This window comes from Dipodomys ordii, unplaced genomic scaffold (genome assembly GCF_000151885.1).
Source record: "Dipodomys ordii isolate 6190 unplaced genomic scaffold, Dord_2.0 Scaffold4, whole genome shotgun sequence".
Taxonomy (NCBI): domain Eukaryota; kingdom Metazoa; phylum Chordata; class Mammalia; order Rodentia; family Heteromyidae; genus Dipodomys; species Dipodomys ordii.
This window is the reverse complement of record NW_012267220.1, coordinates 16,487,975-16,500,476: the sequence shown is the minus strand read 5'-3', so window position 1 is coordinate 16,500,476 and position 12,502 is coordinate 16,487,975. Positions and strand designations below refer to the sequence as shown.

Here is a 12,502-nt window from a genome sequence, read left to right as displayed (position 1 = left end):
CATTTCAGGGAATGATAGAAGCGATGGAAGAATAAGAATTCCAGGCACTCGCTCCTTTGCAGAAACATCAACTTAAACAACTTTCCCTGCACCAAGACATTCCACAAAGAAGGAAAGAACCCAGGTGAGAGGCAACAGTGCCTGAAAGAAGAAAAGACACATTAAAGAGTATAGAAAGACACAGAGATATCTTCTGCCTGGAGGAAGGAGAGGGATGTGACTGCCCAACATTACTGCAGATCCCAGCATCAAGCCCAACCCAGGACACCTTAGCATCACATCAGCCACTTTAGACCAGGCTTGTCTGTTACTTCCAATCCCAGCTGCTGGCCGACATCAAGCAACGCCAGTGCCAGGATGGCCTCTGTGGACTCAGTAACAGACCCAATCCCCATGAGCCCAAGTATCAGGTGATCCTGGTACCTGTCAGGCCTTGTCCTTCAGCCAGAGGCCTCCTGAACATGTTTTGTAGTTGTAGTATTTTATTTCAACTGGAAGGGCTTGTTCTAAATGGAAGAGCTTGCTCAGAACATTATTGTGTTTTTCTGCCATGTTCTGGCAGCTTGCTGGCTGGTAAAAGGAAACAAGTCACATAGCATCTCATACATAATATATCATCTGTGAATTGGCATTGTTTTACATTCTGTGTTTGCATTCCTGACAAGTGTTTGCGCTGTGTAAAGAAAGCCAGTATGCGACAGTGTATTATAACTTATGGCCTTATATATAAAGCCAGCCATCTTTCTAAATATGCTGCATTATCATGGTTCTAATACATACAATCACTTCATCCTGCAAAACAATGTTTTGTGAGATAAACCCTTGTTGATTTGTAATAAAAAAACTTGAAAAAAATCTTTTAAATTGCTAATTTCTGAAGAGAAGATCTATAGTCTTAACGCACATGTAAATTATGAGAGATAATGGATATATTAAAGAACTTGATGGTGATATCATTTGTGTGTATTTGTGTGTCGAGACATGTTGTACATTATATATGCAGAAAATTGTTCATTTGTAATTTGTACAACAAAAAAGATGTGGAAACACATTCAAAAGTTTAGCTCATGGAGAACTGGGTAATTTGCCTTAGGGCCACACAATTAACTCTAATTTTTTTTTTCAGTCTTGGGGCTTTAACTCTGGCCCTGGCCACTCTCCCTGAGCTCTTCAGCTCAAGGCTAGTGCTTTACCACTTGAGCCACAGCGCACTTCCTGTTTTTAAGTGGTTTATGGGAGATAAGAGTCTCCTGGACTTTTCCTGACCCTGCTGGCTTTGATCTCAGCCTCAGATCTCAGCCTCCTGAGTAGCTAGGATTACAGGCATGAGCCAGTGGCACCCGGCCCAGGTTTCTAATGTTAAAGCTTAAATTTCATCTGGTTTTTGTTTGCTTGCTGTTCTGTTACAGCTGCTTGGTTTGACAATGCACTGAAATACACCTTCTTACAGCTCCTAACCTTCAGCCCTTGATTTACCTATTACATACACAAAATAATTCAGTCCCTTCCTGTGTTTTTACAGAAATATTTGGAGGCCATAGATCTCCTGCAGTTGGTCTTCTTTGGAATTACAGAACATCATTCTAACTAGTAAATTTATATTTGGAGAGTGTTGATTCATAAACTTTATATTACTGGAATGCTGGATGACAATAAATATTCTGGGCTAACACAAAGTTACCTATTTAAATGTACCTGCTGTGCTGCTTTTAAATTTTAGAGTATTAACTGGCACAACAGCAAACAAAGAAAGAAAGCACTTGGATCTGAGTGCTATAAAAGAGTATGAATTTTGGAGTTATCAGGCTGGCAAGCCAACTCAGTAAGAGAAAAGATGAATGGGACAAACAAGGGCACCCTTTCTTCATAGCTCTGAGGAAGTTCTCAGGGGTTGTTTACCTAAAAGGTGAGCTTAGGGATTGAAATCTCCTTAAATGATACTTTAGTGTTGTGTTTGAAGGTTTCTTACAAGGAAAGAAATAATGAGTTCCAGCAACTCAAAAGAAACCAAACATTCCATTGTGAATTTGAGAGAGCTAGATGAATGAAACTGAAAAGTGGGAGTGGTAGGCGGAATTCTAAAAAAAAAATGTTCTTCCACACTTCCCATGTTAATGTTGGGGACTGAGAATACAATGAGGTAGCATGTCTGCCCATGATTATGTTACATGATTAAAGCAATTCCATAGACATGCTGAAGATTTCTGCTCATTTGCATTTGAACTAGTCAACATGGGATATTACTTAGGCTAGACCTAACCTCTTTATAGAAGTTTTGAAAAGCAGAGCTTCCTGCTGTTAAGAAGTCAGAGAAGGGTTGGGAAGGTGGCTTAGTGGTAGAGTGCTTGCCTTGCATGCCTGAGGCCCTGGGTTCGATTCCTCAGCACCACATAAGCAAAAAGAAAAAAGCTGGAAGTGGCACTATGGCTCAAGTGGTAGAGCACTAGCCTTGAGCTGAAGAGCTGAGGGAGTTCAGGCCCCACGACCGGACCCAAAAAAAAAAAAAAAAAAAAAGAAGTCAGAGAAGTCCCAAGGATGAGAGAAAAGTCTAGAATTGCTCACAGGGTACTTTGTTGGGAGCTCAGAATATAATGCTGATAGAAATATGGGGTTTCCAATTAGAATTATATTTTATATTATATTAGGATTATATTTTGTATTGAACTAGTGTCCACATATGTCATATTCTGGCAAAGAACTTATCTACATTTTATCAATGGAATTCAAAGATACTGGATCAACTAATTTTGCAGAGAAAGTTTCAAGACAATGTAGCATTTAGCTTGTGGCATCAATGCAATTACTTTTAGTCAGGTTCACATTAAAAATGGGAAGGAACAAGCAGAGAACTAAGACTTTGGGCTTGGTCAGAAAATTTAGGTAATGTTGGGTGGAAGAAGGCCTGGTTGTTGAAGAGACTAGCATCTTTAAAAATAAGCCAAGTATTTTGTATTGCTTTAGTAAGAGAGGCGTCTTGAGAGCATCACCCATCACTGACTCAAGGATATAAAACAAATGTATTTGAAAGACTTTTCCTTGGGGAGAGAACTTCAGGTCACAGGCTGCCTAGGAAATTGTTTTGCCAGGACTCATTTTATGGTGCCCCTCTGCCCGGGCACTGACAGACCACTGCAGTTGGTCTTGTATATAAGAGTTGGTTTTGTATATAAGAGTTTTTAGATATAAGAGTTACAACATCATGGAGGCTTCCAGTATAATTTCAAAAGCCTGGTAGGATAAGCAATATATGAGAGTGTTGGAATCTCTGTACTCAGTTCTTGAAAGTATGATGCATGAAGCTATCAGGGCAAAGCTGCAATGTGGCTCCAGTAAGTTTGAGATTCCAGAAATGTCTGCCAAGGACAGCTGTAAGCAAAAAATGGAACCAAACCGAGAGAAGGTCTGTGTGGGCTGCAAATAGCAAGCTATAGCTAGGAGTGCTCAAGCTCTTTGGAGCTTACGTCCTATTAAATGTACATAAACTGCTGCTGTGGAACTATGGGTTTAATGTTTTCTTGTTGGGCTTTGGACTTCCTTTGGTCTCTTCTGTATTTTTCATTCTTTTTTTGCAATGGGTATGTTTACTTGTTAGCATTGTTTGCTGAGAATATTGAAATCAAGTAGATTTCTTTTGATTTTACAGAGGCTTGCAGCTAAGAAACTGTCTTGAGACTCAAAGAAGACTTTGGGCTTGGGATTATGAGCAAAACTGAAAAAGCTGACACCTTGGGAAAGGAATTATTGCAACTTGGGTTGTATGCAGGATAGTTAAGTTACATTAGGTGAAATCGTGAACTTGTCACTATGTTTATTTGGAGATTAAGAACAGTGTAATAAGATACGTTTGCATGTTAAATTGACAAGGAGTGAACTTGTGAGAGCTGTGGTTGTTGAAGTGATTGAATTAAGAGTCATCTAGTGGATTTGGAAATTAGTAAATAAGTAGATTAGTGCTTGTTAAGAAATTTTCAGACAATTAACTAAGGAACATAGGTGATGCCATTCCTTAGACTGGGCATCTGGACTCAATAAAGAGAAAGAGGCAGAAGCCCACTAAAACAGATATATATGAAGACTTGCCTCTGGGCCTGTTCTATGTATTAAAAGATGGAGGAAGGATTGAGTATACCTTGTTTTCCCAGGTGCATGCAGATAAAAGGTAACCCACCAAAGTTAAAGGCAGAGAGCCTGACTCCAGCAGGACAATCCAGCTAAGCCTGGCTGTAAACATTCCATCTGGGGCCCAAGTGAAAAGCCTCCAGAAGTGAAGATGGAGTCTGGGCCTGTTTCCTTCCTTTCTCCTCGATTTTCCTAACAATATATTCCGTCTCATCTCTCTTTCTGTCACTCTCTCTCTCCTCTCCCTCTCCCTTTTCCTTTTCTCTTTCTCTCCTTCTTGGCTGGGATGATATTCTGTCTGTCCTCACACCCAATAGGTCTATCCAACCTGGGACTAGATCTTCTCTAAAACTGTGAACCGTGTTGTTTTCATCCTTTCAAATTGTTTCTCTACAGTAGTTGCTAAAAACTAACAGAGATAATTCCAAATATATATATATATATATATATATATATATATGCAGATATATGTATATATATGGCAAACTAGTACCAATAATAATTAATCATACCTATTGGGTATCTCATTAGGTGATGGATAGAAGGATTTTTTAACCCTTCCAGAAATATTCTCAAATAAAAACTGGTCTTTTATGACAAGTACCTTTAATTGTTAAGATAGGTGAGTTGGTCCAGAAATTGACCTGTCTCAGTTATTTGAAAGGACAGTGGATGCCTTACCAGTGCAATAACAATGAACAGATTTCTAGCCATGAGACCCACGTAACCCTGGGAGATTTCATTTCCTGAGCAAGAAGCTCTGATATTTCCACTTCTCCTCTAGTGTGATGACATTATCTCAAACGTTTTTTCACCAATTTTGAATCCGTGCCCAGTGAATTACTTTTAATGATTCCTTTATTTCAAACAGAAATAAAATTTTAGAATAAAATAAAGCATCTAAATATAAAATTCATTTTTCTTGCGATTGTTCTTTTAAGAGGGAGTAAAATAAGCAGTGGAAACACAAACTGATCATGTGATCATTTTCTTTTTAAAAAACAAAATCACTGCATTTTGACCCTACAGGACATAACATAACTTCTCAGTTCCAATTCTGATATAGTTTTAGTGAATTATAGCCATTAAAATATGAGCATCAAAATATTTTAGGACTAGATGAAGATCTTGGATTAAAAGACACATTGAACAATGTTTTATTTTCAATTTAATTTAATACTTAATGTAGGCTTACTAAAAATAAACTAGCAAGCATAAATATGAGGGCATAAATTAAGAAATACTAATTTCTAGCTAGGCACTGGTGGCTTATGCCCATAATCCTGGCTACTCTGGAGGCTGAGATTTGAGGATCACAGTTGAAAGCTAGCCCTGGCCAAACAAAAAAAAAAGTCTTCATGAGACTCTTTATCTCCAATTAACTACTCAAAAAAAAGCCAGAAATGGTGCTGTGCCTCAAGCGGTAGAGCACTTGCCTTAAGCAAAAGAAGCTTAGGGACAGTGTCCAGCCTAAGTTTAAGCCCCAGGACTAGCAAAACAATAAACAACAATTTAAAAAGCCCACTAATTTCTATAATATACAAAAATCATGTGGGGATGAGAATTTTAATATATTTTCATTTGCTAGATATAGAGGTAAACTATTTGTAGGAATCCGTCCCATATGTGTCCTTGGATTATTTCTGCATCTGTTTAGGGATTAGACTTTCTCATTGGAGTTCTATAGATCATTAGACAAGCAGATACAGCTGCTCACACACCCCTAAAGCACCAGGCTATAGTGTTTGCCAGATGGCTGTGGTTTGATAACTTATTTCTTTGCTATCCACTGAAAAGCAGTCTATTCTATCTGCTAATGCAGATATAAAATTACAAAATTGAAAACAATCTTGTGAAATTTATTTATTAAAATAAGTTTTAAAATCAGTAAGAAATAGAGGTATTAAATACAAAATTTAAATTCAGGACATATGTAATAGTTTGATAGATAGGTTCTGCGACACTGAATTAAGTAGAGGTCTAGCCCTAAATGAAAGTAGATTATTATTGGCTTACTAAGCATAGATCATGCTTCTTTTTTTCTTTTGAAGGTGGGAGAATTCCAAAAGAAATATGCCTAAACAACAGGCAGAAATCTTGAGTTATAATAACACAATTTAATCATAGTTGATCGAGATCTATAAGGCCATAGTGTATTATAGAAAATGCATCAGAAAGTAGTAGAGAGATCTAGAGTACAGACCTTGATTTCTAGATCTGTCCCAGCTTCTAGCTGGACTTCGAGTAGAAATTTCTTTGCTATTCTTAATATGAGAGTAAAAGAAGAAAAGTTCTACTCTAACTCCAAAATCTATGAATTAAACTTGTAAGGCACTGTGAGAGACTGGACAATGTCAGAAGGAACTTGTTCAGTGCAGGTCATAATAAAAAGAAGACTACAAGGGCATATTAAACAAAGGAAAGTCAGCATGCAAATGATCTGCTCTATGTAGTAAAATCTGAAAAGTCCCATAATGATGATTACCATAACTGTTGCCACTGATAAAAATTTTTAAACCTAGGCCTCTTAAGTCAAACTACTCACCTCTACATTCCTAGCAACTCAGGAGGCTTAGGTCTGAAGATTATGGTTTGAAGCCAGCCTTGGGCAGGAAAGCCTGTGAGATGCTTATCTCTAATTAATCACCAAAAAGCCAATAAAGGGAGCTAAAGCACAAGATTCCAGCCAAACAAAGCTCAGGGACAGTGACTAGGCCACCATTTTTGTGCGCTGGTCCCAGTTCAAGCCCTGGGACCAGCAATTAAATTACATCCTTTGAGTCAACCAAATTAAATGGGATTGTCCTGTGAGTTTCTCTTTTGAGAAACTGGATAAATGTTTATTTGGGTACTGACTGTACCTCAATAGTTCACTGTACTCCAACAGCATGGGTAACATAACATCTACAACAATATTTTTTTTAGAAAAGTACGAAAGCCTTCTCTTTGATAAAGTAGATTCCAAGCGCAGTAGAACAACAAAGTAATGGGGTCGGGAAATTCAGGGTACCAGATTCATGATCTACACATTTCCCATCAGGTATCCCTTACAGAATGACTTTATCTTGGCACAGCCTGGGAACATGGTTTTAAGATTTATCTGTGTTTCTCCTCTTTAGCTTGATCCAGATGCCATTCGTTGGCCGAAGAATCAAATCTCCTGATAGGCCAAGTTCTTCTCTTTTCTGGTTCGATTCCACCCAAAAGTGTCTCAGGACACAAGAAAGAATGGTCTTTTCTTCCATCATAGCAAACTTTTGACCTTCAAATTAATATAAGAACCATTACTTCAATGACAGATAAGCATATGTGAGAAAGAAGAACCACTCTTACAAGAAGGAGCAGTTTTATAACTTCACATGGGTCATAAAACAGTCAGAACCACTTTGTCTGTTTTTTAAAAGGAAGATTTTTTACATACCCTTTTCTGCTTTCACTCAGTGTGTTTGATTAACTATGGTGGGCCAAAGAATCTCTATTTTACCAGTAGAGTGGACCCTGCACTCCATCAGTTTTCTGTCTGCCAACTCCTCCTATCAGGGATCAAAAGTAGTTGGGGAAAAGATGCATCTGTGTTGAACGCATGCAGGCTTTCTTGTTGTCATTTTCCCTACAGTGTGGTATAGCAACTATTTGCATAGCATTTGCATTTTCATTAGCTATTGTAAGTAATCTAGAGACCAACCTAGAGCACACAGGAATACGGATTAAGTTATATATAAATACTACAACATTTTGTAGAAGGAATTTGAACATCTTGGTATCTATGGGAGGACCATGCTAAAAACCAGTTCCCTGAAGATACCTGTGGATGGCTATCACCCAGATGGATTTTAGTCTCATTCAAGCCTGAAAATAACTATGTTAAGTTGCTTTTCATTTGCTCTTTAATTTACTATAAATTCACCAATGTACTTCGGATTCACACACCTAGATCTAGCCTCAATTGGCTAATGTCAGCATTTACAGAAAATATAAAATACTAGAATTACTGTGAGTGCTTATACTACATGGTGAAGTACACTCATGTCCTTAGGTACTTTAAGTAGCCACATGGCAAGCATTCTTTGTTTTGGCATTATATGGTGTAACTCTTAAAAATAAGCACAAAAATAAAGTTATGCCTGACTGATATAATTGCTACTACAATAATTCTTCTTTAGTCTCATACCTACAACATTTTAAAATACTATTATAGTATTGATTATATGTTCTCTTATGAGTGGACTTGTGTCCACATCCAAAATTCCTAAGTGGAAAACATGAACCAGAGTATTTCATTCTATGACAATAGTTAGAAATACAGTCTTAAAAGAGAACATAAACATTAAATGGTTAAACTTAAAGTCAAATGAAGTGGGGACAAATACATACTGATAGAGTTGACTAAACACAGGTACACAAAGAGCAAAGACCAAGTGAAGACTATAAACTTAAGAGACCCCCCCAATAAATAAGTAAATAAATAACAAAATCTATTGATACTGACTATAAAGAAATGTAAACCTGTCCTGTCTACACTATTTTGTTAGATCAGCCATAACAAAGCACTATACTCTGACAGTAATATTTTAAAACTATACTGTAAAGTGGATGGGCCCCAATTTTTAAGACTTTCACACATGAGAAATGTAAAACCACAGCTCAAAGAAAGCCTTGTTGGAAACCTACTCTCACATGGGATTGGAAGGTGAAGCATAGTCATGTGGATACAAACCTATACAGTTCCGAGGTCCAGCAGAGAAGGGCACATAGCAGTACGGATGACGTCCTTGGGAATTCTCAGGAAAGAATCGCTCTGGCCGGAATTCTTCAGGGTCTGGGAAGTGCTTAGGATCTCTATGCAAAGCATAGGGAATGATAACTGCTTCCGTGCCTTTCCACACCTTGTAACCCGCTGTCAAGAAGTGAGGGGACAGGTCATAAAACAGGTGCAAGACAGACATGGGACATTGGATCCACTCTCAAGACTACTGTAATTATAGAACACTTACCCACTTCACAGTTCTCAGTAATTTTCCGGGCAAAAAAAGGGACAGAAGGAAAAAGACGAAGAGTCTCCTTAATGACACATTCGAGATACTTAAGCTTTTTCAAGTCTTCTAATGTAGCAAGGCGATCAGACTTCCCTGGTTTAAAGTCAGAATAGGAAGAGAAAATGAGCTGGCTGTAGGCAGCATCATGTCCATAATCCTAGCTATGCAGGAGGCTGAGATCCTGAGGATCAAGATGTGAAGCTAGCCCTAGCACAAAAGGCAAGAGTCAGCAGGGCACTGGTGGCTGATGCCTTTAATCCTAGCTACTTAGGATCTGAGGATCATGGTTCAAAGCCAGCCCAAGCAGGAACGTCTGTGAGATTCTTATCTCCAATAAACCACGCAGAAAACTGGAAGTGGCGCTGTGGCTCAAGTGGTAGAGTGCTAGCCTTGAGCTAAAAAGAGATCAGGGACAGTGCCCAAGCCCATTTGAGTTTCAGGACTGGCAAAAAAAATTAAAAACTATATCAGAATGTCAAATATTATGCATAATCAAAGATATAAATACACACATATTGTACGATACCCTTTCTAGACAGAAAGCAAATTTGTGGTTATTCAAAGGTACAGGGAGGAGAGAGACACAAGGTAAAGGGTTTGTTTTGGAGTGCTGAAAATACTGGGAATTAAAGATAAGAGTTGCACAACACTGTAATTGTACTAAATGTCGCTGAAACATATACATTCAAATGTTTGTTTTTATGTTATGTGCCATTCATTTTTATTATCAAACCAACAGAAGGGATCAATACTTGCAACTCAGTAGCCAAAATTTTGGGACCTAATTATCAAAGTGCTCAGTAAGTGAAAACACGAACACAGCAGTGATTGTAGTAAGAAAAATAGTGTTACTAATTATGCAAGATTAAAGAGCATTGGGAAAACTAGCAAATCGTGTAGCCATTGCAATTGGAGAGAACACGAGAAAGTGTGTTGAGGTAAGGCAGTAATGGGATTTGAACTCAGGATCTCAAGCTTGGTAGGCAGATATTCATGCTGACAACTCTACTTCTCACTGGCTTATTTTTCAGATAGACTCATTGTCCTCCTGTCAGGGTGTGTACCTGGACCACAACCCAACGGTTTTAGGCTTCTTGTTTCTTGCACTGCTTTGTTGAGCTCCATCTTCACAGAGGGAGCCTGCCCCAATTACACCCCCTCCCCAGGCTGGAACTGTGACCTGGAACCATGATCCTCCCAATTTTACCCTCCCAGGTAATTTAGGATGGAAAGACAGCATGTGCCACCACTACCAACTATGAATTAAGAAGGGTTCTAATAGACTTTTCTGCCTAGGCTGGCCTTGAACCATGGATCTTAGCAGTGTCAGCTTCCCAAGTAGCTAAGATCGCTGGCATGAGCCAGCAGTTCCTGGCTCCTACTTCTTTATGAAATTGAATCAGATACCACAATGATGGTTGGACAATTCAACTTGTTTTCTCATGCTCTGACTGTGGGGAATCATGTGACACTTTTTTTTGGGGGGGTGTCCAGTCGTGGGGCCTGAACTCTGGGCCTGGGCGCTGTCCCTCAGCTCTTCAGCTCAAGGCTAGAGCTCTACCACTTGAGCCACTGCACCACTTCCAGCATTTTTCTTTTTGCTTATGTGGTGCTGAGGAATCGAACCCAGGGCCTCAGGCATGCAAGGCAAGTGCTCTACCACTGAGCCACCTTCCCAGCCTGACATATAGTTTTATAAAGGATAAAAGTGGTGAGATTCCTCCTGTAAGAGCCCCCAAGATAACAGGTTCTGATTCCTGGGATCTGTAAATATTGTCTTATTTGGAAAAACTCATATTAGGAAAAGTCGTAAGCTTGGAAAACTCTCCTGGATGATTCAGTAGGACTCTGAATGCAATCTCCAGTATCTCTCTCCTCCCTCCCTCCCTCCCTCCCTCCCTCTCTCTCTCTCTCTCTCTCTCTCTCTCTCTCTCTCTCTCTCTCTCTCTCTCTCTCACACACACACACACACACAGAAATGTGAAGACTGAGGCAGAGGTTTAAGCAATGATGTACCCATAGGCCATAGTATCCTGGCAGTCACCAGAAATTTAAGAAACAAGCAATGGATTCTTTTTTTAAAAGAGCACATTCTTGACAACATGTTGATTTGGATTTCTGGTATCCAAAACTATCAAGAAAGTATGTTTCTGTTGTGTTAACCCTCACTATTTGAGGAGTTTGTTACAATTTCTGCAGGAATCCAATATACCCTATATCCCCTTTCTTCATGCTCTGAAGATGAGTCTGATGCTTAGAACAAGAAGCAAAGACGAGATGGTAGAGTTGGGAGATGTGGAAGAGCAAATCTGAGGCCTTGGGACATGTCTACTAGCATCAGCCTAGGTCTGTACCTCCAGATTGCTTTGGAATAGAAATCTACCTTTCATCAACTCACACAGCTGCTCTTTAATTTGTGGTCAGTGGCAGTTGCATATGAAAGAGCATTCCTTTGCCTTTAGAAATAGTTTTACCTGCTTCTCTGACCTCACAAATTGCACCTTTTTTCAACCTACTCATAGGTAAAGCCCAGGACTCTTTATATGCATGTGCCTGTTTTTCATATTAACCAGTTGGATGGTGAAGGCAATCGCTTTGATTTGTGCCTTGGATGGTCTAGATCAAGGCAATCACTTACCAAAAGACTGCTGAATGCCTGCTAGGGATTATTGAAGGGCTTGCAGAAGGGAAAGGGGTCTTACATGGCCCCTTTGTGCTTATGACTATAGCTGTAGAACCTCTTGATGGTCTTTAAATGAACAAGAATAACCTTTGCTTGGAAGGGCTTAGGATCTAAAACCAGCAAAACTAACAAAGAGTCTAAACATACCAAAAATTTCATCCAATTCATTATCCACTTTTTTCTGGACTTCTGGATAATAACCCAAAAGATATAAGGTCCAATTTATTGCAGCTGCAGTGGTATCATGGCCCTACAAATACAAGGGGAAAAAAAAAACAAGCTTAAAAATAGAGTTCTATTGTGAAGATTAGGAGTGGCTATTTACATCGTTTGAATTCTCCCTACATTTGACAGCTGTAGTGTGACTGCAAAACATGAAATATTCCCATGGCACATGTCACCTCCGTGAGAAACAAACAACACAATCCCTTACTAATCAGAAGCTCCTGCTTAGAGATGGCATTTTCAAGCTGAATACTCATGGCCTGTAATCCTAATTACTCAGGAGGCTGAGATCTGGAGACTGAGCTTCAAAGCCAGCCAGCCTAGGCAGGAAAAATTCTTATTTCCAATTAAACACCAAAAATGGAAGAAAGCAAAGAAGGAAGGAAGGAAGGAAGGAAGGAAGGAAGGAAGGAAGGAAGGAAGGAAGGAAGGAAGGAAG

At 39.1% G+C, this 12,502-nt stretch overlaps 1 protein-coding gene across 1 annotated transcript in view; it reads right to left on the bottom strand.

Annotated features, from left to right (window-relative positions):
- Positions 1 to 6,468: 6,468 nt before the first annotated feature.
- Positions 6,469 to 12,502, bottom strand: part of LOC105991323 (cytochrome P450 4V2) — a 12,750-nt gene continuing 6,716 nt past the window's right edge. Inside the window, exons 4-7 of the mRNA XM_013023946.1 lie at positions 11,986 to 12,088; positions 9,114 to 9,248; positions 8,837 to 9,016; positions 6,469 to 7,381 (exon numbers count right to left, since the gene is read on the bottom strand). Of these exons, the coding sequence (XP_012879400.1) occupies positions 7,209 to 7,381; positions 8,837 to 9,016; positions 9,114 to 9,248; positions 11,986 to 12,088 (591 nt within the window). The 3' untranslated portion in view covers positions 6,469 to 7,208. The remainder of the gene's footprint in view (positions 7,382 to 8,836; positions 9,017 to 9,113; positions 9,249 to 11,985; positions 12,089 to 12,502) is intronic.